The sequence below is a fragment of the Dendropsophus ebraccatus genome, chromosome 15 (assembly GCF_027789765.1).
Source record: "Dendropsophus ebraccatus isolate aDenEbr1 chromosome 15, aDenEbr1.pat, whole genome shotgun sequence".
NCBI classification, from domain to species: domain Eukaryota; kingdom Metazoa; phylum Chordata; class Amphibia; order Anura; family Hylidae; genus Dendropsophus; species Dendropsophus ebraccatus.
The window spans coordinates 59,798,823-59,826,812 of record NC_091468.1 but is presented as its reverse complement, the minus strand read 5'-3'; the positions used below and the strand labels follow the sequence as shown (position 1 = coordinate 59,826,812).

The following is a 27,990-nucleotide window of genomic DNA, read 5'->3' as shown; positions in this document are numbered from 1 at the left end:
CAGTGCGGCATTAGACACGTGTCTGGCCGCAGTGTAGCGCTCAATGCTGCTCCTTAGCGCCCCCCGATGCTGGCACACTGCGGGGCTCCCGGGGCAGGGCTCTCACCCGCACGGAAACTGGTGAAACAAACTTTCGTTACATTGTAGCAAAGAAAAGTTCTTTGAGCGGCGCAGCGCGCATGCGTGGAGGGTGCACCAAATTCAAACAGCTGGTGCAAGGGGCTCCCATACAAGAGACCAGAGGAGGGAGGGGGTCCAGCTGGCATCTCCAGCCAACCCATGCCAGGCTCGATCAGGGCTACCAGGCTAGAGTGAGTGCAGCACCGCCATCATGGTGGACAGAGGGCCCCTCCTGACCTCTGCCATCATCTTCTACCTGTCCATAGGGGCAGCTATCTTCCAAGTCTTAGAGGAGCCCAACTGGAAGCAAGCCACCAAGGAGTTTGATGAGAGTAAGACAAAGATATTAGACAAGTACACCTGCCTGACTCTCAAGGACCTGGAGGAGATTCTGGAGGTAAGACCTGAGATTTCCCATAGTAAATAGTAAGAGTATAAATCCTTTGTGTGATGCTAACCCTGGGGTCTCCCACATCCTGCTCTCACCCACTCACTCATTGTCTGATGCAATAAGTCCTGCCAGGGACCTGCTGCTGCTGCTGCTTGAATGCTCTGTGCTGCTTTGGGGAAAGTCTGTTTTGTAATCACTTCACCCAGAAGTAAAACAAACTTTCTGCTACTTCAAATATTAATTCTGATCTCCCAGTGTTTGTACTTTATAATGCTGTGTGGACAGTGACTGCGCAGGGGTCAGCTCTGGGGATTCCCTAGGAGAAGTTCTAAAACCTTTGGGGTCCAGTCATAGTAATGAGGACCAGCTACATAGTAGTGTTCTTTTCTAACTGGATCAATCTGCAAGGTATCTTGACAGTCTGGAATAAATGTGATGCTTCTCAGACAAGTCTGGACATTGCTCTATTTTTGTTTTAAGTCCTTTGCATAGTAGATGAAGTGTTGTGACTGCGCAGATGCCCCCCCCCCCCCCCGCCCCCCTTTTCTTTTAGACGATCGACCCTGTCCGTATTGGAGAACAGACATTCCGAGTGCAATACCTTCCAGATTGTTTATACTAGTTTTTTTCGCTGATGTCTTCCTGTAATAAGTACTGAAGTCCATCGCCATCCCCCGTCTTATTGTGTACAGTTCCCGAACTATTGTCCAGTAATGTTTTAGGGTTGATAAAACTGATCCTTTGTATTCTGAATGCACAGGATTGGTGGAGACACTTCATATTCTGCCGAAATCTTAAGGTGGTATTACACGGAACGATTATCGTAAAAAAATCGTTAAATTGTTCCGATTTGAACAATAACAGTTTAGTGTAATAGCAGACAACGATTAAATAATTTCTCGCTGGTCGTTTGATAGAATTCAAACCTATTTTTATAGTTTGATCGTTCGCACATCGTTCTGTGCGATAGTCATAGCTGAAACATACGCAATAACGACGACAAAATAACCGCAAGAACGATCATAAGTAACGATCATCATTCTGTGTAATTGGCAGAACGATTTCAGGTCATTTGCCATAGCGGTCGTTTGAGAACCTTAATAGTTAGTCGTCAAAAAATCGCTTGGTGTCATAGTACCCTTAGACTTTATTGCATCGCCCTATCCAGCATTTTCCTGGCTCCTCTTCATCCCTTCGCCAGCACAACCATAGATGTAGTAATTTACCAATATTTGTTCTGCTTATAGTACAATTATCATTAAACCTCCAGACTGTTTGCAGAAAACGTTATAACTGTGTCATTTGTTGTCTGAAAATGACCCTGCTATAGGTCATATGGTGGGAAACAGGATTGTATGTACTCCAGGTCTCTTGGCCAAACAATCAGCGGTCATTGGGGTCCCAGGTATCATTACAGTGGGTAATATCCATTCAAGTGGGAGCTAAATCAGATGGAAATGTCTTCTATTTCTACAGCCAGTTTAGTGTAGAGAGGGACAGTATGAGGTCAGTGGCTACTTATCGTGGGGTACATATAGTGGAAGATGGGCTACTAGGTTTGGGTTATGGTCCGTGCCAAATTTTAATGTTTTTGCATCCATTATGCTGCAGTGTCTAATACATAACCTGATGTGTCCCAGTTTGTGTAATATAGATGCATCTGCCCCGTACACACAACTTCATTTACATTGTTGACCCCTGTTCCTGGGTTGCTGTTATTTCTCTACCGCTCCCAGCATGCAGAGGGCTGTAGTTTCATACTGGTAGGAGACCACGGCTAGTCACCTGCAGCGTACAGCGTTCAGCCTGTTTGGATGACTTTATGGCTCAATTCTTTTCTGAATAGACATTTCCTCTCTTGCACTTTTGTAGTTTTTGTAAACCTTTCCGCTCCCCCTAAGAAAGTCTGTGTAGCTGCCAGTCGTGAACGGTTTAAATGCATGACATTGTTGTACAACCTGATGGAGCAGAGAAACACACAATTGTGGCCAATAATGATTATTTATTAGGTCTTTATATTGGTCGGTGGCGGGAAAGATGTGTGCTCCCCCCCCCCCCCCCTTCCGCCCAGTCTTTAACGGCTTCCCCACAGACTCATTGTGAAGGTGTGGTCAGTGAGATAACTTCTTCGTAGGCGCTGGGGTTAGAGCAGTGAGTGCTGTCAGCAGCTGAGTAAAGTGCAAATAATCTGGTAGGATTACAAGAAATGTGAACAGGACCCTCAGTAACCTACCAACAAAAAATATAAAAAAAAATACACATTGCTTTCTCTTGTGCAGGACATGACAGTCACAAAAGTCTTCTTTACATGCAGTAACTCACTGTGAAACTATTTTAGGCACCCAGGATGAGGTTTGTGGAAGTGACGTTGGGTGTTATTAGGAAGTGACAATAGAATCGTCCTTTGTTTGCTTTCCCTTAAGCTTCTTTGTCGTCTTTGGCCCGCATCACCTGTTCCTTGTGTCAGAATAATTGGTAGTTACAATTTGGCTGAAGTTATTAGGTGGTGCATGGTAGTCATGTGCTGTCAGTTTACAGTATTTTCTAGGGGAGAAGGCAATGTGGGCTCCCTGCTAAAAGGCTATTTCGTTGGCTGACATTGAGTGCCTGCAGCAACTTGTCCCCCTCCACCATAAACTATAATGGAGCTGCTTGTGTCGTTTTAAATGCAAGGTCCGATTGCTGACTAATTGCTTAGCCATCGGACCTCTTCTCTGCTCAACCTAAAAAAATGTTGTCATGTCTACACTTTCCCTTTAAAATGGGCGTGATCTCTTGGTCACCTAAAGGTCTTTTCAGCACATTACATTACTATTGGAATCCGCACTTGGAGCTTCATACACATGTTAAGTCCTTAGATACTTTACTGGAATAACTGGTTCCGCAACTCCAAACGTTTATTTAGTGTCTGGCCCTATAAGTGGTGGATGAGGCCGGTGATGAGGGTTGTGACGGTGACTTGTTGTTGTGTCGCTGATTGAGTTTTTACAGCTGGAGTCATTGAGGGTGGAAACACTGTTACCAGGCCGCAACAAAAACATTTGGCACATTGGGTTTTATTGGTGCTCTGCTGCAATGTCTTATCTGGTCTGATCCATGTGAGTTTTGGAGATTTTCCTTGTGTATTTTGAGTTTTGTCTATGGAGTTTTCTGGTCATGCTGATATTTCCTTTAGACTGTGTGTGTTTATATGCGCATTGTCTTCGCCATCCTGCAAGACTTACTCCCAGTGGCCATTTTTTTTTTCTTTTTCTTTCTGACACATTATTTTTCTGTGTGACTGCTGAATGGTCCCACTATTCTGTTCTACCATAAGTCCTGGGGATATCTGAGTACTGTGAACCATTGTAAAAGTGATAATGTCACCCCTCCCTTTCTACATTTCATTGGTGGACTGTCACCTAGTTGAGGCTTCACGGGCCGTATCTCGCTGCTGAGGAGAGGGGGCCCAACTGCTGCTGGCTGATAAAATGAAGCGGTTTTATAGCAGAAACAAGACAAAGACAAATTTTAGACATGTCCACACAAGAAACAGTGATTGGCACCATTGTCTACTAGGGCTGTATAGCTAATAAATATTGAGTGTGCTCATAAGTTTCGTGGTGCTCTCTTCCACAAAGTCCAATATTACACCTCTTCTCCAGAAAAATGCAGAAAATAGGAAAGGCACTCATTGATAAAATTATTCTTTATTTAGTCCATTTAAAATCTAGACAATTCCACGTGGACAGCAAAGACGCCGGCAGCATAGCATGACAGTAGTTTCGCACACGTTAGTGCACTTCTACATGTCTGTAGAAGCGCACTGACGTGTGTGAAATAGCTGTCACGCTGGTAACGGCATTTTTACAGTGTCTGTATTTTAAATGGACTAAATAAAGAATAATTTTATCAGTGAGTGCCCTTCCTATTTTCTGCATTTTTCTGGTAAAGAGACAATTTGTACAAATATATATCTGAAATAGGCAGAATCTAAGCTTGTGAATGGTGCAGAGAACTACATAAACTGATACTGTCACCCCCTTACTCTATATAAGACTCAAGAAAGTCAAATGATAAAGGTAAAGCTTAGGTCTATAGTCTGAAGACCAACCAGCCTCAGAACACTTGGCTCATGTTCAGTCAATCCCCCTATACTTTACATTGCAGCACACAGACCAAAGGTAGACACCTCAATATGGTGGACAAGCCTAGACGTCTGTTTTAACTCTTTGTGGATGACCCTATAGTTGGAAATATTGGAGCAGATCTACGAATTGATTTAAGGTTAGCTTCAAATGTAGTAGCATTTTGGGGAGGGCTGTGTGAACACCTTAAAGTTTCTCTGTGCAACCCCCCCCCCCCCCAAATCAAAAACAAAGTTTCCACATGAAAGTGTTCCATAAATACCGTAATGACCCCCCCCCCCCCCCCCATAAATGAGATGCACAGATTTTCCGTGCATTTTGTGACACTGCTTAGATGTAAACACAATAGCAAATTTCCCCATTATGTCACTTTTCTGCTTTATACGTTGTTTCAAATTTTCAGGTCCTGAGAGTTAACCCATTGCTGGTTGTGCTATGTAGGGTACTTGGCTGAATAGAACATGGCAGGTTTCTTAGCTGACAGCGTGCGGTCGGCTAATAACATAGAGCAATTTCTTCCTTAGATTGTTTTTCTTGGCTTTTGTCTTAAGTCTTAACAGCTCGTCTTGCTCGGCGGACCTGCCAGGGAGCTCAGCTTGCCGCTCCCTTCTATGAAGAGTAAGCTGACCTCGTTCCTCAGCACAAGTGTGTGTGTTTGACCTACTTCTTGCCCTGTGTGCTTTCCAAGAGTGAATATCTAATGTCTCTTCCACTGGAACGTGAACATGGAATCCATGGGGACCAGAACACGAGGATGCAGCAGCATTCTACGAGCATTTGATGCAAATATTAATTATGTGAATTCTTTGCAGCTCTGAGGTTCTTGGTGCAAGTTCTGAGCCCATTTACTGCAATAAGGCAAAGTAGATCCTATAGTCTCTACACCTGTTGTCCTTCAGATGTTGCAAAACTACAATTCCCCAACATGCCACGTGACTTTCCAGCTATTGTAAAACTATGGTTGAGGCATGGTGAGAGTTATGAGGTCACTAGTTTTTAGTTAACCAAAAGGTCGGCTTAAATGCGTATCCAGCGCTATAAAAACATGGCCACTTTATTCCAGAGACGGCTCCACTCTTGTCTCCAGGTTGGGTGCAGGTTTTACTGCTCAGTTCCATTGAAGTGAATGGAGCTTAATTGCAAACCGCACCTGAACTGGAGACAAGAGTCGTGTTGTCTCTGAAAGAAAGTGGCCATGTTTTTCTAGCACTGGATAACCCCTTAATTTCACAAACAGAGTGCACCCTTGTGAGGCTAAGGCTCCACAGTGACTTTAGCCATCACATGAGTCGCATGACCAAAAATTGCTGTGTAGGACTCGCACAACGCAACCCTATTCATTTACATTAGCTGTGGTGCAGCACCGTCCTTGGCGTGTGACCCAGCAATTGTTTGCAAACACGTGTTACAGCCGAAGTCACCGTAGCCTTAATTGTGGAGTCACCCTTTAAAAGCAGGAAATTGTGAAGGATTCCTGGTAACATGCAGGGCACAGCAGGCATGCTGTGAATAGTCCAGCTGTCTTTGCATAGTCCAGGAGTCGGCGTCTTTGAATGTGTCTTCTGTTCAGAGTCCACCCAGGACTTTACAAGTCTGTAAATGCTGTGATTCTTCTCGAACTGGGATGGTTTGAGAGCAGAAAGCATGTGCACTGCACTGCCTTCAGCAACATTTTACAATCTGCTATGTAGACTGGTCACTTAAAAGGACAGGGACAGAGTCAATATTTTGTTCATTTCATACCCAAGCTAGTGTTATTTTTTTAGCTTTCCAAACAGTGAGTTCATATGGTTCTTCATTATTCTGTAAAGTAGAGTACAGCTGTATTCACCAACCAGGAAGCTCAGGGTGAAATAAACTATAGGTCCACATAGCTCCAGTAAATGATATTGGAGTAAAGAAATCTGGAGTCTATGGGGTCTCCTAGAAAAGAACAGTTAGGAACCTTTAGTTCTGTTATATGAAAGTTCTAGAAGTTTAGCCACGCTGGCGATAAACTTGTGGGGGCAGATCTGTCAGCGTTGTCCCTCTGCACCTGCACATGAAGGGGAAGTGGATTGTGCTGACATCAGCCTGGGGTTTCCTGGCTGCCTCTGATATGCTGAAGAAAGGATGAGTCTGCAAGAGTGAATGTGACACTCAGCAGAGTGGCCGGCCTGACCAGAGGCAAATTAGAAAGGTTTCTTTATCCAGCAGGTTAAATTGTGCCAACCAGTCTGGCCAGGATCCTTTCTGGCACTGCCACTTATTTTTAATATGAATCTACATTCAGTCTCCTTGTTCCTCAATCCTTTCACAGTTCCATCCATCACAGCTGGTTCCCTTCATCCTGAACTTTCTGGTTCATAAGTGGAATGCCAGAACCTCAGTGAAGACTGTAGTGGACACTGGCAGAATGCTAAAAAGGTTCAGCGTCTATGGGTGACACTACTGTAGACTTTTTTTGCTGGTTCCAGCGGCGGGTCCCGCATCGCGGCGCTCCGGTGCCCGGTTCCCGGCCGCTTCCTGGTGTCTGATGCGGGCCCGAGACGATACGAGGATCTGAGCGGACTTGAAACGGATCCCGCCTCCTTCACTGACTGGCTAAGCGGACCCGAGACGTCACGTCTCAGGCCCGCGTCAGACACCAGGAAGTGGCCGGGGGGGGGGGGGGGGGGGAAGGGGGTGTGTGGACGTCTTTTCCCTCAGCCATTTCGTCCCTGGTCCCAGCGAAAAAGTGCCCCCCCCCCCCGCTGGAGTACCCCTTTAAGATATTTGCTTTTAAATCTTTATACTGTAGAAATCGCATGACAGAAATTAGTTTCCTTCACCATCAGACAAAGTGCTGGATTTGCTGCAGTGGTACAATGTATCATTCATTTTCTGTTCATAGGTCCCTTTATCTGTATTCCTTATGAGATACAGTATATAGAGCTTGTTAACAGATTGATACTTGAAGGACGTGGTAAATCTTGGGTTCCTCTATGATTGCTACAAAGTTCACCGTTTCTGTTGATGGCGACATTATCCAAGAGAATAAAGGTCACTGGTAACTTTAAGTTTAGTTTCAAGTTCTCCAATATATAAGTACGTGAACTAGATAACCCTAAATATACAGCAGTTTGTCACATTGACAAATCTGTTTACTATGATTATGAAGCTTCCTCTCTGATTTAGGATTATTATATAGTCTGCAATAGTAAAAAATGGTTAATCCAGTATGTCTCCAATATATTTATTACTTGCCAACATCAACAAGCAGGTGAGCTGGTTCTGATTCTGGACCTCATTAAAGGGAATCTGTCACTAGGTTTATGCTGTCTTAAAGGGAACCAATCAGCCCAATTGGGCTTATATCGTTCACTGAACCGCTGTATACAGCTCCTGCAGCAGCCGTGGCACGCACCCGCCGCCACTGCAGCAGAAGCTGTATAACCGAAAAAAGCAGTTTAATCCCCCGGGCACATGACAGGCAATGGCGGGAGGTAGTCATATGTGCGGCTCCCTGCCCTTATCTAGCCTCTGTTCTCTGCCTGTCAGCGCACTCAGAGGGGATGATTGACAGGCAGAAAGCCCAGTAAGGGACATCTGATTGGTGCACTTTAAAGCGACTCTGTACCCACAATTTGTCCCTCCCAAATTACTTGTACCCTCGGATAGCTGCTTTTAATCCAAAATCTGTCTTGGGGTCCGTTCAGCAGGTGATGCAGTTATTGTCCTAAAAAACAACTTTTAAACTTGCAGCCGAGTCAAACGGCCGTGGCCTAGAATATCTGTGCCCTAGCTTTGCACCACCCCTCCATCCCTCCTCCCCACCCTCTTCATCATTAGGAATGCCCCTAGAACATTTTCTCCTGACTGAACATTGCATAGGTGCTTTAACGATCAAGGCCATCTGCTGTGCTAACACAGCTGAGGAATAGGAGACAATCTGCCTGGGTCATTGATGAGGAGGGACAGAGAGGTTGTGCCAGCCTAATGCATAAACAATCTAGGCCACGGCTGTTTGGCACAGGGCTGCCAGTTTAAGTTGTTTTTTAGGACAATAACTGCATCACCTGCTGAACGGACCCCAGGACAGATCAAAAGCAACTATCTGTAGGTGTAAGCGGTTTGGGGGGGCATCAGATTGTGGGTACACAGTCTCTTTAAATGAGTAGCAAAAACTACACTTGGCAATATATTAGCTTGTGTGAATGCCCAGGACCACTCTGCTCGAGAGCTGATAGTATGTATAAATTTATGGTACATGCAGAAGAAAGCCTCTTCTTTATTATGGACTGTCCCCATAATGTACAAAAAACTGCAATCCAAAAACAGAAAAAAAAACATGTTCAAGTATCTGCTAAGGCCCCCTGCACATGCTGGGAAATCCATATTGATTTCCTGAACCATAGAGTTCTATTGGGCATGGACACCCTTTAATATTTTTCCTGAAGGGTGTTCGGCCAAAAATGATAGGACACTGCTTATAATTCTCTGGAATTCCGTCATGGATGCCCCATAGAAGGTGAGTATGTTTATATATTTTTGTCCTCCTCCATTTTCACAATTAGGAAACACAAATCATGGCTCCGCCCCTGTTTCTAGTGACTAAAGTCCCATATAATGATGTGGCTTAAGGTTTATCCATTTAAGTGGCTTAAGGTTTATCCATTTAAGGTGGACTCCACCTAAAACCTTTCATTAATTCCCCAACATTCTGGCATTTGGATCCATCAGGGCCAAAGATTACTGGAATGGAAGTGACTAACATCAGTTATTATATTACAATTGCCCATATTCACCCAGATCTCCTTGTTTTCTTTGGGTGGAGTTACCCTCGGCTCAGACTGCTCCCATCCTCTAAGGCTCCTGTACCCCGGTTTTCCTCTGGACCACTGTGTGATTTTCCTTTTTATTATAATGCCAGTTTTTCAGAGTCACATTCTTTGCATGTTAGGTAACTGGTGTGTGAACGACTTAGAGCTGGGTGTCTGTTTTGTAGGTCTCTTACACGAGTCCAGGATTTCCTGACTTACACATTGACATCCTATTCCCATGCAGTGAATGCACCATAGGTTAGGCTTCAGCTTCTTAGGGCATAGTGGTTGCAGATTGGCATGGTCATGTGACACAGTGCAACAACATTCATGATATCAATCATGAAATGCTTTCCATAAACCTCATTGAATTCTGTCAGTATTAACTTAGTGGTCAAGAGGAAATTCCTCCAAGAAGAGAACTGCTCAGTGTCATCTTAAGCGTGAAGAACTGAGGACTCCTGGAAACCTGTCCAGTCTTAGAAATATTTCCCCCCATGGTCCATTCAGAAAAGTAATTTTTACTGTTAAAGTATAAAGTTAGAATAGTGCTCTACGTTCCCTACAAATTTGGACTATGTGCAGCATAGGCCATTAAGTTGAGTACATCTTTGGGGGTTGTCTGGTCAGACAAGCAAGACAAGTGAGCAAATTCTGCAGCAGCTCACTGCTGGTTGGGTGGCTATTTGACAGAGATTTAAAAAATCAACCTAAAAAAAGCCTCTCCAAATTCAGTTTTTGTTTTTCTGGCAAACTTGGTTGACTGCCCCCTAACGTGGCCTCACACACTTTCCATTTCTTTTACAGCACTGTTCTGTAGAGCTAGCCATATCTCATAATATAAGTAGAAGAACACAAGCGAAGGACTTGTACAGTACTTAAAGCAGTTTCCTTCATTCATGACCTGCATTCTTGATGATGAATTACAGAAGCTAGTCTGCCCTCTGGGGTCACCATATAACTCCCATCTTACATCTGACTATAGGGGCAGCTCTCAAGTCACTTCTGCTTGAAATGGAAAAACTGAGATCAGCTTCCTGCCCGATGTCTGAAATCCACATGTGTCTGTATCCTCCACTGCTCAACATGTGGCCCCGCAGTCTAATAGTGGTGTGGGGTGTTTTGTTTTTTTCCCCCCTACCTCTTATCTTGTGTAACATACATGTCTCATCTGAGTCTCCAGCCTCCTCTGTCTTAATCCATAGCAGGTGTTCACACCGCTGGTCTGTAAATAGAAAAAATTAAAATATAAAATACTGCCCCCACCCCATGTACAAGAATATAGCTACTATAACACTGCCTCTATGTGCAGGAATATAGGATCTATAATACTGCCTCCATATGTACAAGAATATAACTACTATAATTACAATGTGAGAAGAAAGATATCGGGCCACTTACCCACTCTTCAGGCTTGACATTTTTTTTAAATAATCACAACACATGTAGAAGGTAAGGGAGGACAGGTGGACTAGCGGGAGCGTACATCCCTGAAACAACATTTCAGACCCACTCAGCGCTGCTTCCTGCACAGAGTGGGCATGAAACGTCGTTCGGGGGGGTGTACGCGTCCACTAGTCCACCTGTCCTCCCTTACCTTCTACGTGTTGTGCTGAATAAAGAAATGTCAAGCCTGAAGAGTCGGTAAGTGCCCCAACATCTTTCTCACATTGTATTGGTCTGCCTCTTGTATCCCATTGGGGGCAGCAGGCTTACCGAGTCTCATCCACGTGTTACCTATCCGCTTGTTAGTGTTACCAGCAATGCCGACTGCACTCTACCAGTTCATAACTACTATAATACTGCCCTCTAGGTTAAAGAACACTCCTATAATACTGTCAACTATGGAACTGAACAGGAGGTATTTCCGACCTTTGTGCTGACTTCTCATTTCTCCCCGTTACATATGATCAGTATGCGTCAATGACTTTTCTTGTGGTTCTGAGGGATCTTGCATGTTGTTTTAAATGGGAGTGGTATTGGTAGAACATTCCTTGGTCTATCTTTTATGCCTTCACATTCATGGCTGGTTCAGGGTCCATACTTGGTGAATGTCTTGGATTGCAGTTTCTTGGGTTTGACCTGTTAGTTCCCAGAGAGGATGACGTGTCGGAAAAGAGCAGCTGTGGTCGGGCAATAAAGCTTCCTTTGTTACAGGGATGTTCCATTCCTTTAGCCCTGCTCTGGGTGATGGAAAGTGTCCTAGGACTGGGGGATTCTGAGCTACTTTGTGATCTGTGTTGCCTCCTCATGTAAAGTGCTTTCATTGTGCCTCATGTATCTGATCTTCTTGGTGACGTGAACAGGAGAGAGACTCATTGTTTGGACATGACGTGAGTGAATGTCTATAAGCTTAATGTGAACATATTGGTTTCCAAGGGGCTGGATACCTTTTGGGATGAAGAATTTTGCTTAAGTTCTCATGTGAGAAGGGTTTCATATTTGATTGGGAATCCATCCAGACCCCTGAAGGAAAACTCTTGGTCATCCCATAATATCATATTGATGAACCCACAAGGTAAGGCCATTGTTAAATAGACTGGAAATAAGTAGAATAGTTATGTCCCGGACGTCTTTCTGACTGTGGAGTAATCCTAGGATCCTTAGGGCTGAACTTCTGCACTACCCTATTGATTCCATTGTGGTGGGACTTGCTCAGCTCATATCTGTTCATAAGCCTGCCCTCCCCGTTCAGTTCTCGGCAGGAAGACTTTATTGACTTAGTGAAAGTGACAATCGGTTCCCAATCATTCCTTGAGCCGCAGTGTTTGCTCATACAACATTGCACATTCACAGAGAATAATAGATGTTGTCATGTACGTGACACTTTAATTTTGACCTTTTTGACTTTTTCTCCCTCTCCTTTGTACTTGGTGTTTAGCGCATACTGTCACCTTAGAAAACTTTTTGCATATAATAGAAGTGACAAAAGTGCAGAGTTTAAAGTTTCCCCCATTGTTAAAGTAACTTTTTGCAAAAAAAAAAAAGACCAACCCTCCTTTGATTGAAGCAGCCAGATGAGGGTCGTATCAAGGGTTTGGTACAGAAGGGATGAAACCCTTTTTTTTAGCCAGAACTTTTCTAAAGGCTTGTTTTAAAGTTTGAGTTCATGTGGCAGATAGAGGTTTGACATCCATGGGCATGTTGAGTCCAGCAGCGACCAGTAAAGTAAACGCAGGTGTCATGTGGTGCAGCAATGATGTCAGTGTGTGTTTGCCTCATGTGACTTACAGTTCTGCAGTAACATCTGGTGTGACTGGAGCAGCAGCCCAGGATGGTTTCTCACCTGATGCTTTCACATATCATATGCACTTTACGAAAGAAGTCAAACTATTATTTACTCTGGAAAAAAACTGCTTGATCTGAAATCTTGCAGGACAGAATGTACATGGTATTACTCCTCAACAGACAGCTTTAGGGTGGTATTACACGGGCCGAGCAGGGCCCGATAATACCTGTAAACGAGCGCTAGATCGTTGCTTGTTTACTGGGCCTATTACACAGCCCGATAATCGTTTAACAAGAGCTGCAAGGACATTGTTACCGATGTCCTTGCAGCCCTTGCTAAACTGGCATACATTACCCATCCACGTTCCAGGGCTACTCCTGCCGTCCGCTTCTCACGGGGTCCCGCGCACGCTCTAGCTTCACAGCGGCCTGTCAGCTGACAGGCCGATGTGAAGCTAGAGCACGCGCGGGACCCTGGGAGAAGCGGACGGCAGGAGCAGCCCTGGACCATGGATAGGTAATGTATATCGTTCGTCGCCGGCCACACACCACTATTACACGCAGCGGTGTGCGGTCGGCGCCCGACAAAAATAGGTTCTAACCTATATCAACGATCAGCCGATCGTTGTCATCGGCTGATCGTTGCATTTATTACACGGAGCAATAATCGGCCGAATCGGGCCAATTCGTCCGATTATCTTTCCGTGTAATAGTACCCTTAGTCTTAGATGGGTTAAAGAAGAGCCAAGAGCCTCTTTGTGAGCTGTCCTACAGGCTGCAAGGTCAATGGAGAAACCTTTGAAGTCAAGGTTTTACGCTGGAAAAAAAACCCTTTAAGGTCGTGGACCCCAATGCATAATTATTCTTTAATCATTTACTTTTTTAAATGCAAACTAATGATTGCTTTATAGACGGTTACTTACACATTTTATAGTGGCTTCCCAACTCTCCCTAATAGCAGCTATTGGGGAGAAGAGTTGGGCATGTTGGATTTTAACGTCAGTTTCTTTTGTTCTTGGCATGATTGGATTATGTGCAATGAGTCTGGTAGCTGCGTTCTCCCTGAGCATAAAACATGCGTGTATACTGTATGTGAAGATCAGGAAAGATATGTGTTGGCTGAACAAGTTGTCTGAAATGTATGGCCAACTTTAGAAAAGATGGTGGCATGGATAGAAAAGAGGATGTATATGCCAGATAAAAGAATGGAGGAGGGGGGAAGCATCAAATGTCTTCAGGAAGGGCAGGTCACATAAGCTGTACCATTCTTGCAGTCCTAGTCTGAGGTCTCACCACTTATTGTTGGGAAGGATGAACCAAAACATTTTCTGCAACTTTTATAGGTGGTCCAGAAACAGAGCATGTGCTCTTGGAAACTATCATCTTTGCAGTGAGGTGGAAGCCAACCCCAAAAGTCTAACTAATCTCCCACAAGGTAGAATTTAGATTTAATGTAAATAACATGATGGCCTCTCAAGATTAGTGCAGGATGAGTAAAGGCTTCATAAGCACCTATGGCACCAGTACTAAGTATTATCATCTTCTGTGGTGTTGGCAGACTCCTCATGGGCCTCTCGTGTAGAGACCTGCAGACGTTCTCTCTGCGGTGTAGACCTGCACTCTACACGCACATACTGCATATTTGTGGTTATAGCCATTTTTAGAAGGTGGTGCTTGTTTTTGTGTTTTTTTTTTTTCTTCCACTACATTTTGGTTAACAAAAAAGAAAAATTCTTCCACTGAGCCGAGCTGCACTGCCTGCCATCTGCTCATCCTCTGTGGTCGGTAATTATATACAGATTTGGACAATTAGGGATGCAGCATGTAGATTGCTCCACTCGGCAGCTCTTCCTGCTGTGTGATGTCCTCTGGCTGCATATGCGGCTTTGTTACTGATGATGGTGATTGATTATTACATGGCTTATTATATATCAGCTCGCCCTTTATAGTGCCTCCTATCAGACAGGAACGTATAGCACTGATTAACCAGAAATTCCTTGTTTAGAAACCGATAGATCTTATCACTACTGACTACTACTATCAGAATATTACTGTAAAGACTAAAGTCCCTCTATCGCCTGTTACGGCTGATAATCGCTTTGTGTAATAGTAATGTAATGCACGATTTCGGCTGATCGTTGTCTTTCAACATGTTGAAAGACCAATGATGCAGATGGCAATCCTGCATTCCTCTTTGAAAATTAGCCTGAGATCTTGAGAGAGGAGTTTGCAGACTCATTTGATTCTCAACTAGGCTAGGCTGTGACTTCAGTCGCTAGGCTGCTGTTGTCCTGCGTCTTATGTCGTTCTTTTGGTTGTTCTGATGTCTCAAAACTGTGATGCAAACATAAGATGCGTAGTGCTTCATTCCAATCTGTTAAGTCATTGCACCCTCCTCCCTGTGGTTGTCCTTATATTGCAGTGAATTATTAACCCTCTCCAGGAAAGTCTTAGGGGCCTATTCCACGGAGCGATAATCGGTCGAATCGTCATAAATCAGCTGCAGCCAATGATTGGCTGAGTGGCCTGTCAGTAAGGGCCCTTTTACACAGAAAGATTATCTGACAAAGATTTGAAGCCAAAACCAGGAACAGACTATAAACAGAGATCAAGTCATAAAGGAAAGCCTGAGATTTCTCCTCTTTTCAATTCCATTCCTGGCTTTGGCTTCAAATCTTTGGCAGATAATCTGTCAGATCTTTCTGTGTAAAAGGGCTCTAAGTTTAAGCAAGGACATCGGTAACTATGTCCCTGCAGCCCTTGTTAAACGATAATCTGACCGTGGATTAGGCCCAGTAAACAAACGCCGATCTAGCAGACCAGTGCCTGTTTACATTTATTATCTGGCCTCCATCGGCCCGTGTAATAACACCCTTAGGGTGGCGTACACCTTCGATGTTCACTGACAATCATAATGACTCCCCGTTGACATTAGTTTACATTAGGAAGAGGCTACCGTCAGGTGTTTATGCCCCTTCCTCCAGGATCTTCGGTTCCCCCTTTTAGGCTCCTGTCCCTCATGACACCTTTTTAGAATCTGAAAGCTTCAGATGAAGAACAGTGTGTAGGGGTTCACACCCTTACTTCACCTCTTCTGTAGAGAGAGCTTTTGGCTTACCCCCTGTGATCAGCTCCATTGTTGTGCTCCTTGGTCAGTGAGTGTCAGTTGTGGTCATACGCAGGCACTCACAGGAGAATTGAGTGTGACAATTTCCCAGGGTATTTTCCATTTCCTTTGTACATTCTTTATCTCCCACCCTCCTGTTTTTATGCCAGAGGCTGCACTTTACAGTGGATCTGCAGCCACAGTTTCCATCATAGTGGATGGTTCTTGGGTCAGTATAAAACCTCATAACATAAAATGTCAGACAATGAGGCTCTTTGTTTCAGACGCCACACAGGATGCTTGTGTGTTTTTTTTTGTTTTTTTTAATTGCTAATTTTTTTTTTTTTGTGGTTAGGTAGCTAAATGTTTTCCATTGGGAATGTCTTGTCAGTGATGGGTCTAGGTCTCTAACTTCTCACTTACTCTATGAAAGATTATTTTGATTTGATTTTCCATTGTCAGTGTCTCTGGCAACTAGTCATTTCAATAAAAGTGAGCAAGGTTGTAACAAGCAGCAGGTAAAGACAAGACTTCTTCTTTTCATTATTCAGTTACTGCAGAAGCTGCTGAATTCTTCTCCAGTTTTCTCTGCCAAGCCCTCCGCAGCTGGGACTGAGGCGACAGAACGCTGGTCTATTGCCACAACATCTGCGGATTAAGATGCTCAACATTACGAGTCTCTTAATGTGTGGCTGGACTAAGACATTGTATGAAGTTTTATCCTGGGTGAATAAATGTAAATTATTAGTGGGAGGTTGACCACAAAGGTGCGTCAGATCTAGAGTAAGCCAATGTAATTGTGGAAGGGGAGGTGGGGGTCAGCTTTGTGCTTAATCCTCTACAATGACTCTTTTATTCTACTTGTTATAATCGCCCTGTGTCATTATAATAAGTTTGCGCTTTCGTTCCCCTTCACTTTCCTGTTTATTGTCTTCTCATGTGTATGGGAAGGAAATGCAGATTGCCTGTTCCGATGCTCTTAGATTCAGGGAGAGTGAAGTGGGCTGTTATGATGTTGCGCCAAACATAGGCTAGCTTTGAGTCACCTTACTTCATAAAAACTGTGAACAACACGTTTTTTGACTTCTAATTTTACATTTATTAAACCTTATTTAAAGATCTGAAGGCACCTTTTACATATTAGCTGGTTGGTTGACCCCACTAACCAGCTTTAGTGTTTCATAGTAATGAGCTTGTTACAATGTATCCCTGTAGGAAATCCTCTGTGAGCTACATACTGCACAGTGCTGTCTCCTGGGACTTCTGTGGAATTGTCATTCACTCCCATTGACTTGAATCTTAATCCTGTAAAAGTACAGTGCACTTTATCCATGTAGTCCTGATAAGTTCACATTCACATGCGTGTGCGTGATAAAGACTATAATGACGTGCAATCTCTTTTCACTACAGCAGTTGAATGCAATCTATTTGCTATTATCAGACACTGTAGGGCAGGTGTATACATTATATTGCTCCCTGTTATCAGCCATGAGCAGTATTATTATACCTTCATGTTTTCATTACAGGTGCATGTCGTGTTTGTTTTCCTGTTTAGAACTCTTCTGCATCAGTTGTTTGTTCTGCTCGTTTTAATGTGAAAATATTTGCTCGCCACTTTTTATCAGACCAGGTAATGGCATTCAAGGCTGATGGGTCATTCATTAACCTGATGCTGATTATGTGTAGAACGCAGCATTAATCGCTTTCTCCTCGATAACCATGAGCAACTTCAAGGGTCGGAGCTTAGGGCACACATTCCTGGTCTGAAATGTGCTGGTTTATTTATTACAATGGAAGCTATTTTGTATCTGGGGTGGCTCTGGTTTATGGACCATGGAGCATACATGTGTACTACTTACATGTAATGTGTTTTTCACATGACCAAGTTTTTAGCCAAGGGGAATGGAAACAAAATGTAATACCATTGGCTAGTCAGCTCTAGGTCTGACAAGATGTTCAGGGTGGAAGGGATGCAAAGTGGCCCCCCTCCGAAAGGATAAAGGCTTGCTCATCATAGCCACCTAAGGTAGCAGATCCATGTTTGAATCACATAGAGCCTTGAAACATGCCTGGGAATCATATACGAAGCCAGAAGGCAAAGTTACCAATTTCTGAACAATTTTAAATTTCACTAAGTCCTTTTATAATGTTTATATTGCAGATACCCCATGAGCTTTTTTTTTTCCTGGGCATAATTGCTTCTCCCTAGTGCGTCTTCAATGTTGTAAACTATTTATATGGATACAATTTGACAAGAACGCAGGGCTTCTTCTTTGTACAAAGTCCTCGGACGTTTTTTTGCAGGCTCTTAAGACACAAGTTGCATGAGTTTCCTCGTAATGAAGAGCTGACTGCGTAGAGTGACCTTTAGCCAGACTCTCACTTGTTTGGAGTTGATCTATTCGAGTACATTAATGGTTTATTAAACATCCATCTTGTGGAGTCTGCTTCTTGCAGCTGGCGATAATAAGACTGTTTCCTCCATATTTTTTTATCACGTCTTTATTTCTGGCCCCAAGGGTTTTTTTTTACAAGAGGAATTTGCTCTATTACATAACAAGAAGCCTCAAGACAGACAGACAGGCAGCCAGCTGCTTGCATGCCTTAGATGTCACACGTGGCTTGCAATGCTCTTGGAGCAGTCTGTGGAGCTGCATGCTACAGGCTCTTGTATGTATAGGAGCTGCAGTGACCTATTGGGCTGGTTACAATAGATCTATTATATTGTGTCAGTGATATGGCAGCCTTGACTGTGTCCATGGTGGAGCATCCTTGTGGGAGCCATTAGGTAACTGTTACAACATCATCCTTTATCAGATGACCCGAGTGGTGCATTTTACATAACCGGGGTTTCTATAGTAGTCATTACTTAAAAGTAATGCAATAAACATGACCTGAAAATCGAAGTATTGGTGAAATGTGTAACTTCACCAAGGGATGTCCTTCACAAATAGGAGCATCCTACTTTTGGCAGCTTCCTCCAAGGTGGGGTTATAGATGTGCACTCATGGCACTGTTATGAGGGCCTCTGTAGGGCCAAATCCTGCTTGAGCTCTGTGAGGTTATGGGACCGTGTGCTGCTTTATTCTATAAGGAAACTAAAAACTGCAAGCTCTCAGCTGTATGTTTCTATTTCTTCTTGTGGAGACTGTTTACTGAACTTCTATCCCCATCTAAAAATCTTTGCTTCATTGTGCACTATACTAGAGAGGGACTTGTGAATTTCTGTCCAGGGCCATTGCATGCAGCATTACCTGTGAGCCTCTCGGTGGAGTCTTCAGCCTCTCCCTTGTTTTATAGGATCCACATGAAGACGCGCTGTTGGCTTCCCTATAAAATGAGGTTAACAGACTGCAGCTACTTAACTTTAAACTTTAAGACTACAGCAGTTGTACAGATCTAAGCCTGTTGTGCATATGTCACAATGGACACAGGTGGGAGGCCTAGGCATATGTAAAAATTACAGGGCTGCAAAGAAAGTCATAAATCCTCCATTCCTTACAATAAAAATGTGTTCTAGTCCTTCTATTCCCTATGTGGAGGCTGAACAAGGTTAAGAAAGTGGAAACTAAGAGGGTGGGACCACAATGGGATCTGCAGAAACCCAAAAGGCATGCGCAGGGAAACTTCATAGTAAGTTTGAACTAAGCCTTCTGAATACAGAGGTGTGATGCAGGAGAAATGGTATTGAAGTATGAGCCTTTGGGTACTGTGCACCCCCCCCCCCCCATTTTTTCCATTCAGCAATGGTATAGTCAACCTTAGTGTGTCTCTGAATGCTGATATCATAGGAAACTGATATGATGTCATAAGTGGTCACCCGACACGCAGGCACACAGCCTGCCCGACCCTCCTGGTGCAGCCCCAGATACTTACCATTTCCTGCAAGGGGGGTCGGGCGGCCTCTGTGCCTGCGTCCTGGGTGACAGGTTCCCTTTAAAGGGAAACATTCAGCAGGTTAGACAAATCTAACCTGTTGTGACCTCCCTAATGCACAGGAGATGCCAAGAAGGAAGGTATGACTCTTACTTTCCTCCTTGGCGCAGTTAGTGGTTTGCTTCATGGTTCGGTAAGACCATTAGGAGCACTGGTCGGTCCACCCCTTTCTAATAATAATGTGCAGACTGGTGGCGGGCCGGACTGGCGCAATGGTGGCGGGCAGTGCTCCTAACTGGTGCCCCAGTGCTCCTTACAGTCTCACCAGACCATGGAGCATATGACTCCATCGTAACAGCGCAGAGGAGAAAGGCAAGAGAGATACCTTCCTCCTTGGCGTCTTCTTTGCAGTAGGGACATATCAGCAGGTTAGATTCATCTAACCTGCTAAGTTTCCATTTAAAGCTGTATACAAAGCTCCTCCTCTTTTACACTATTTGATCTAGGGAAGCTACTTTTGTGGTTTTGTTGTCCTTACCATCAGATGCTTGTTTGTTTTTTTACGTGTTCTATTTTATGTATTTTATTGAGAAACATCTGAATCATTTTAAATGATTCTTGTGGTGCTCTGCGGCCCCGTAGACTTGTGTTGTGGGAGAGACGAGTGTTCATCATTGATAGGGCAGATAGCGAAAACATTTCAAGTTTTTGTCCTTGCTGCTTTAAAAACCCTAGAGACTATTCTTCCACATCTGGACTTGTGTTTTTTCCATGAGTCCTAAATTGATTTTCCAGTCTCTGAATTAGGATAAGGAGGAAATGAAAAGCCTGCCTTTTAATCCTTGTTCATATCCAGAGGTCCTTGGAGACTGTAGGTCAGGCTGAATTGCCCGGAGGTTATCTTGTTTGACCACACGTGCTGTCCTTGGTCATGTGACTCAGCATTATAAAGTCCAGCAGCAAGTTCTGGGCTAACGTTTCTGCTACAACACAATGCTACTATACGTTGTATCCCATAAACCGTTAACCATGTCACATACTTTATTTTTTATTCCCTCTAGTTTTAAGTTGTTAGTTAGTGACGCTCAAGACTCCCATAGACTAAATATTGGCAAACAATATTGAATACAAATGTAAAGAGCCAATACTCCTAGAAAAGTGGTCGCTATAATTACTTCCAGTAAAGAAATCTATAAGGGTAGGGCTTCCATTTTAAGTAATTGTGGAAGATCTAAGTGGAAGTTAGAAAGTTCGGTGGAAGTTATTGAAACTGTAAATCTGACTCCTTATGTTGGTACCAGCTACCATTCCTAGGTTATACATTAGCTGAATCCTCAGACTGTTCTATTTTTTTGAATCCCCCCTCTTTAGAGCTCTTCCTATAGTAAGAGTAGTAGCAGGGCTCTGTATGATCTGGTGGGGACTTGGGACAAGTGAGCAAAGTAATCCTTCTCTATGTAAGAGATGCCAAGGACTGAGCCACACCCAGCACAAGGGAGTCTGATACAAAGTGGTACAAAGTCAACAGAGGGTTCAACAGTGTTTTTTGTTCATTTTCCCTTTCTCACTATCAGTAGCTGTTAACCTGTATTAACACGTGGATTGCCCTTCACTGCAATGCTCGCATTTTATTCTTAACCCCTTATTGACAACAAAATTTTTTTATTGTTGCATTCGAGATATATATTTATTATTATTATTATTATTATTATTATTATTATTATTATTATTATTATTATTATTATTATTATTATTATTATTATTATTATTATTATTATTATTATTATTATTATTATTATTATTATTATTATTATTATTATTATTATTATTATTATTATTATATTTTTTTAACATGGGGGGGGCAGGAGCTATCATGCCTGTGAGCACTAGCACATATTTAGTAGGCCTGGGTTTTTCAGGAGGCCTCTGGCTTCCAGGGACCCCATAGGCACCTGACAATAGGGGTATCAAATTTCTGCAGATCAGTTACTTGTAACTTTGCACTTTTATCTCATTGCCTTGTGTGTTCTTTCTATACACGTTTGTAAACTTGTCATTATATAAACGTCCATCGTTCCCTCCTATTCCTCCTGACGTGTATTTATTTCTTCCCAGAGATAGATACATTTCCTTAACAATTTCAGTTTGGATAGAGAGCAGCTTCCAGCACCTACTGATCTCCTAGTAAAACAATGTATCGGACATTTTCATACTCTTCCTGCAAGTTCTTGCTCCTATAATCTGCTGACCTAAATAGTTGATAATGGAGCTTAACCATTTTTTTTAATGTTTAAATCCCTGTTTCTGTCCACAGACTGTTTCCAATGCTGCTGGTCAAGGTGTGACGATCACGGGGAACACTACTTTCAACAACTGGAACTGGGCAAATGCAGTTATCTTTGCAGCGACAGTAATCACTACAATTGGTAAGTGTGATATTAGGATTTATTAAAAGAAATTGGTGTCCTGGCTGTGAATGGTTGATGACATGACACCTCACAATCCTGGGATAAAAAAGTTGCACTAGTCATTCCCTTTTTCCATCTACTTACATGACTATGAAAGGAAAACAGGGCTGTTTTTAGACTGGGTCTCGCAGTAGCCACCTATGGTGATTTGAGTATGAATAAAGACAGGACAGTGCATTAATTTGTTAAGTATTTGCCCTTTTTATCCCTCCAGGTTACGGCAATATAGCCCCGAAGACTTCTGCTGGTCGGCTCTTCTGTATATTCTATGGCTTGTTTGGGGTGCCACTCTGCCTGACTTGGATCAGTGCCTTAGGAAAGTTCTTTGCAGGTCGAGCCAAAAGGTTGGGCCAGTTTCTCACAAAAAGAGGAGTCACTCTGGTAAGAAATCCTGCCCTTTTTTCTCCCAGCACTCCCTCATTTGGCCACTTGAGCCACTGTTATATTTTTAGAAGAAGGGGTATGTGTGTACAGGAGGGAGAAAGATGGTACATGATTTGGAGTTGGTACAGCTATACATGATGTACCTGATTTAATTGTGAATATAAGATAGTGCCTTTATGTGTATACATAAATGATAGATTCACTTCATAAATGCACAACATTAATTATATAGGATGCAATGCAGGATAGTTAACATAATGTAAGTACACAGCAACTGTGGAGTATAATACAGGATGTAACTCAGGATCAGTACAGGATAAGTAATGTAATGGATGTACACAGCGACCCCACCAGCAGAATAGTGAGTGCAGCTCTGGAGCATAATACAGGATGTAACTGAGGATCAGTACAGGACCAGAAGGCACCACTAATAAATCCAAATGGAGTGCAAACAACACAAACCATGTAACAGTAACAGAGTAAAAAAAGGTGTATGCTATAGGAACGCACTTGAATACATGCTTATAGCACACAGCTTTTTTTTTTTTATTTTGTCTATCTGTGTTAAAGGATAAGTAATATAATGTATACACATTGATCCCACTGGCAGATTAGTGAGTGCAGCTGTAAAGTATAATACAGAATGTAACTTGGGATCAGTCTATTATTATATGCAAACTGAATAACATTGGAAAATAAATGTTTTGATATCATTGTATAATATTGTAATCTGTGCTGTAGTCTACGGGGAGAGGTAAACATGTGACTTTGTTCCCTTCTCTGCAGTAGTTTAGGGTTAACCTAGATGTTTATGCCTACAAGTTGCTGATGGTACAATTTAGTATGCAGAAACTTTGTGAAAACAGCTGATTCTGCAGAAAATGTATATAAAGGAAACATCCGGTTATTTTACAAGGTCATTGCTGACACAATTGTGAAACTGTTTTAATCGAAAATAACACTACAAAATCCGCGCAGATAAGTTTCAACGGATTCCGTCGCTCATAACAGCTCACGGTGGCGCGCATCTCCACCCATCCTATAGACACCATTATATGGCCAGGTGAATTCCCCCGTCTGCTGAAATAATTAACATGTCATTTCTTTTGGCGGACAGCGGAATTCACCCGCCCATAGAATTGAGTCTATGGGACAGGCGGAGATGCATGCTGCCATGAGTGGGTATGAGCGACGGAATCCGCTGGAACTTATCCGCACGAATTTCATAGTGTGAACCCACCCTAATACTAAAAACCCCTCCCATCATTGTATGGTAGACCTCAGTCCCGTATGTTTGGCTTAGCCCACAGTGTGGTTCCTACCACCAGGTCAGCTTTTGCCTATATGAAAAATTAACATGTGAACTGATTTTCCTACTTTTATTTTCCTGCAGAGAAAAGCCCAGATCACCTGCACCGCCATCTTCATCTTATGGGGTGTCATTGTTCATCTTGTGATTCCTCCATTTATCTTTATGAAGACTGAAGGCTGGGACTACATAGAGGGTCTCTATTTCTCTTTCATCACCATCACCACCATAGGTTTTGGTGACTATGTAGCAGGTATGTGTTTTCCATCCAAGCTGATATGACTGTATTGAAGTAGATCCTCTATATTCGGGGAGTGCAATCGATTCAATTATCTCTTCTGTTTTATTGCATAATTGCAAACCTGTAAAACAGCAAAATCAGAGCATTGAAGCTTAGTCCCAGAAATTACTGGGAATGCCACAAAATGTATGTTGGGGTTTTCATAAACTCAGCTGGCTTTGCAATTCGGTTCGGGGCTGTTGCCATCTTCCTAGTTTCCTACATGGTGAACTGCACAGTCCTATTGCACTTACAATTTAAAGCTCATTATGACTCATGTATTTCTGAGGTTACATTACCTCTTAAGATATTAAAGTGAATACTTTTACCATTCTCCCAGCATCCATTGCACAGGCCTCCACCTCATAAGATGCTTGTGGAAGGAGATTATGGCTTTGCACTCTTGATCATAGGACCACATGATATATTATAGCTCACTGGGTGATAGAATAAGGTATACTAATTACTAATATAGAAATTTTTTGTTTACTTTTGACAGGTGTGAATCCAAAGGTGTCTTATGGTGCCCTCTACAGATATTTTGTGGAAATTTGGATCTATCTTGGCTTAGCCTGGCTGTCCTTGTTTGTGAACTGGAAGGTTAGCATGTTTGTGGAGGTCCATAAGGCCATCAAAAAGAGACGTAAAAAAAGGAAAGAGTCCTTTGAACATGATCCTCGGACTAAAAAGGACAAGCAGATCCCAATAGCAAATCCGAAGGATGTTAACATCCTAAGCTTCCTGTCTAAAAAGGAGGAAACTTACAATGATCTGATCAAACAGATCGGCAAAAATGGTTTAAAAACCGGTGGTGATAGACATATGAATGGGGATCTTCCCGATAACGTACCTGATAAAGGCAAGGAGATGGTTGTTTTTACTAAACGCTATGGTTTCGGCTATGATGCTGTTACCTTCTCCACTGGTCACACAGAGAATGGAATGAGGCCCCTCCAGGACAAAGAAGCCACAATTTTTATCAACCAATTAGATCGAATCAGCGAAGAGGAAGGGGAACCTTGGGAGTCGAAAGATTATAAGCCCTTGATCTTTCAGAATAACATCAACTTTGTCAATGAGGAGGAGGAAGATGATGATGACGATGAAGAAGAGGAATGTGATAATTCTGAAGATGAAGAAGAAAAGTCGAAATCTTCTATAGAGGAGAATAATGAGGACCCTGAGACACCAACTAGACTAGATACATTTACTTGTCTAGATGAATCTTCTTTTTCCAGCAATGACACTGAGGTTTCCGTTCCATATGAACAACTCATGAATGAGTACAATAAAATTAACAACAAAGGAGATACGTGACCTGGCTGATGAGCCGACTGGTTCTTATCAGAGCTGGTGCTTGTTCTGGAAAATAAGAATATTTTTGTTTTTGTGAACAGCAATTGAACATACATAGAATAACTGAGAACGTAGGTTCTCCTTATTGGGTAGAAGGCTCCTTTGGCGAATCTATTAAAAATTGGTGGTGTACTGAGTGTTGGTTCATTCTTACACTGGACGTTTTCTAAAGCAATGTAGGAAAACTCAATAACTGCAAGTCGTCTTCTCTCAAGATCTTAGTTTGGCAAGTTCAACCAAAAACAATGTCATGTTCTGAATTTTTCCTGCCTCCTGTGTCCATTTTATTTCCTTTGTGAAGATACTTGAATTTAATAGAGCTGTGGACTTTTTGTATATATGTAAATTTTGTATTTTAGTTTCACTGTCTTACAACGTAATATATTACCATATACTGTATTTATGTATGTCTCCGTGAAAAATGACTGGCCACTTTTTATTTATTTGAGAAGAAATGGTCATAAAGATATGAAAGTTTTAGCAGTATTATAGTTTCTTAAAACAATCTGTACCCATAAATTATAATGTGACTCCCATACACTTTAGACTTTAGTCAACCATATGGTTCAGCTGCCAGTATAAAGTGTATGGGGCTTTCCCAACCATCCACTGAGAGATGTCAGTGGAGATAGGGGTTGAGTTAAAAATCACCACCAGATCCCTTTATTCTGTGAGAGATAAGTGATGGCCAATAATTTGGCCGTCAGTTATTGAAGATACATTGGGCCTTAACACTTATACTCATGCAAGTTTTATTTTATGTCTGATCTTTTTATAAGTAAAATACAATGTCTTAGATAAAATGCCTCCCAATACTTCTGAAGCCAAAGTGATTGGAGAAAATCTTCATTTTCCACTCCTTTCTTTTAAGAAAAAGCCCAATTTTAGTTTGAACTGGAACTGTAATATGTTTGAGCTATTGAATAGGCCAACATTTTGTTAATGGACCATTTAGTTTTTTTATGTAACTTTTGCGTAATGCACATTTGGTACTGAAGAGATAATGAAGATGTTGCAGCCATGTGACTGTTCCCAAATGTAATCTAAAACCTGTAAGTTGCAGATAACTTAGGAATGATCTTTACACCTTTTGCTTCTATTAGACATTTCAGTTAGTATAAATTAATGTGAGTAGTATAAAGTATTTTTGAGGTGTTCTGCACTCCAAAGGCTGTGTCTTTTCACATTTCCACTTAGTTATTTGTTTAAAATCATGCCCCTATTTCTTCAGCAATAGCCACATAATGTTGTTAATCATTCAGCTATTGGTGAAGATATGGGAACATGGTTTTGGTTGCATTCTGATTGCGAAAATGGGAAGATGGCCATTCTTAGAGGATGTACCACCTGGTACATCCTCTTTAACATAAAACCACTGATCGAGCAGCGCCGGCACGGGGAAGCCGGTGCCGCAGTCCGTTTTTCGGACCGAGGCCCCTTGCAGGGTGCCGTTCTATGCACCAGAACCAGCCGGTGCTCAAGCACTGGAGGTAGGCAGGGCCGCCCCCAGTGGGAGGGAATTCCTTCCCCTGTATGATGCAGCTCCATTCATTCTAAGGGAGCCGCGTCATACAGGGGAGGGAATTCCCTCCCACTGGGGGCGGCCTGGCCCGCCTCCAGTGCTTGAGCACCGGCCGGTTACGGTGCATAGAACGGCGCCGTGCACGGGAACCGGACCTCAGTCCGAAAAACGGACCGTGGCACTGGCTTCCCTGTGAGGGCGCCGTTCAATCCGTGGGTTTAGGTTAAAGAGATGTATCAGGTGGTACATCCTCTTTAAACTGACAACAAGAAAAGCACCTGCAAAGAAGCCTGGTAATGAGGATGACACACAAAATGCAAATTCCACATAACCAATTAGCCTCTTATAAACAAAAACACGACAAAGCTGCATATGTGGGAAATGACAATGGCAGAACTGTATTCACTTTAGGTAATACATTTGTAATAAGAAGCTGTATTATTCCTTCCTTTCTGTGATCTGAATTAACTAGTGCAGTAGAAAACATTATACATTGAGTATCTTGATCAGTAACATTGTTAATCATTAGGAGAATATGGTTTCTTGATGTCTTGGTGGAAACTAGGCACACAGCTTCTCTAAAGTCTATTTTAATATCTGTATTTACTAAAATTAGAATTTTGCCATAACTGTGGGAAAAGTAGTTGATCAAGAGAGGGTTAGACCAAAAAAGTTGAGTCTTATTCCTACAATAGGTAGAGTACTTGTATATCAGACTATTGAAGAGACCATTAAGACTTAACCTTATGAGCAATTAGATCTAAAGGCCCAAAGCCATGGTAGGTCACCTTTTATCCAACCCTAAGTGGTTTGGCATTACACAGACCTAGACTGAAGCTGGCCATACACATTACATTAATGCTGCATGAAACTGCCATCTAACGTGTGGTTGTGTTCTGTTTTTTTTTTATGTAAGTTCTTCTGTAAATTTCTGTATATATACCATAGAACCCATTTAATTGATCGACTTGCTGCTTATGACTCACTCTAATGATTGCTGTATTTTGACCTAATGTCCTGCAAAGAGATGATGTCAATGTGA

General features: G+C 42.6%; 1 protein-coding gene across 1 annotated transcript; it reads left to right on the top strand.

Moving 5' to 3' along the window:
• KCNK5 (potassium two pore domain channel subfamily K member 5) lies at window positions 1-26,882 on the top strand. The gene is made up of 5 exons (XM_069954215.1): window positions 1-517; window positions 21,944-22,055; window positions 22,312-22,478; window positions 23,875-24,043; window positions 24,570-26,882. Exons 1-5 carry the CDS (start codon window positions 332-334, stop codon window positions 25,385-25,387), a joined length of 1,452 nt encoding a protein of 483 aa, XP_069810316.1. The 5' UTR covers window positions 1-331; the 3' UTR covers window positions 25,388-26,882.
• Window positions 26,883-27,990: the final 1,108 nt, after the last annotated feature.

What these genes read in the sequence shown, in the direction of transcription:
- KCNK5 (XM_069954215.1), top strand. Translation starts at nt 332, where the DNA reads ATGGTGGACAGAGGGCCCCTCCTGACCTCTGCCATCATCTTCTACCTG. An exon ending in GACAGTAATCACTACAATTG is followed by an intron (nt 22,056 to 22,311) that starts GTAAGTGTGATA and finishes TTATCCCTCCAG; the next exon opens with GTTACGGCAATATAGCCCCG. An exon ending in CAAAAAGAGGAGTCACTCTG is followed by an intron (nt 22,479 to 23,874) that starts GTAAGAAATCCT and finishes ATTTTCCTGCAG; the next exon opens with AGAAAAGCCCAGATCACCTG.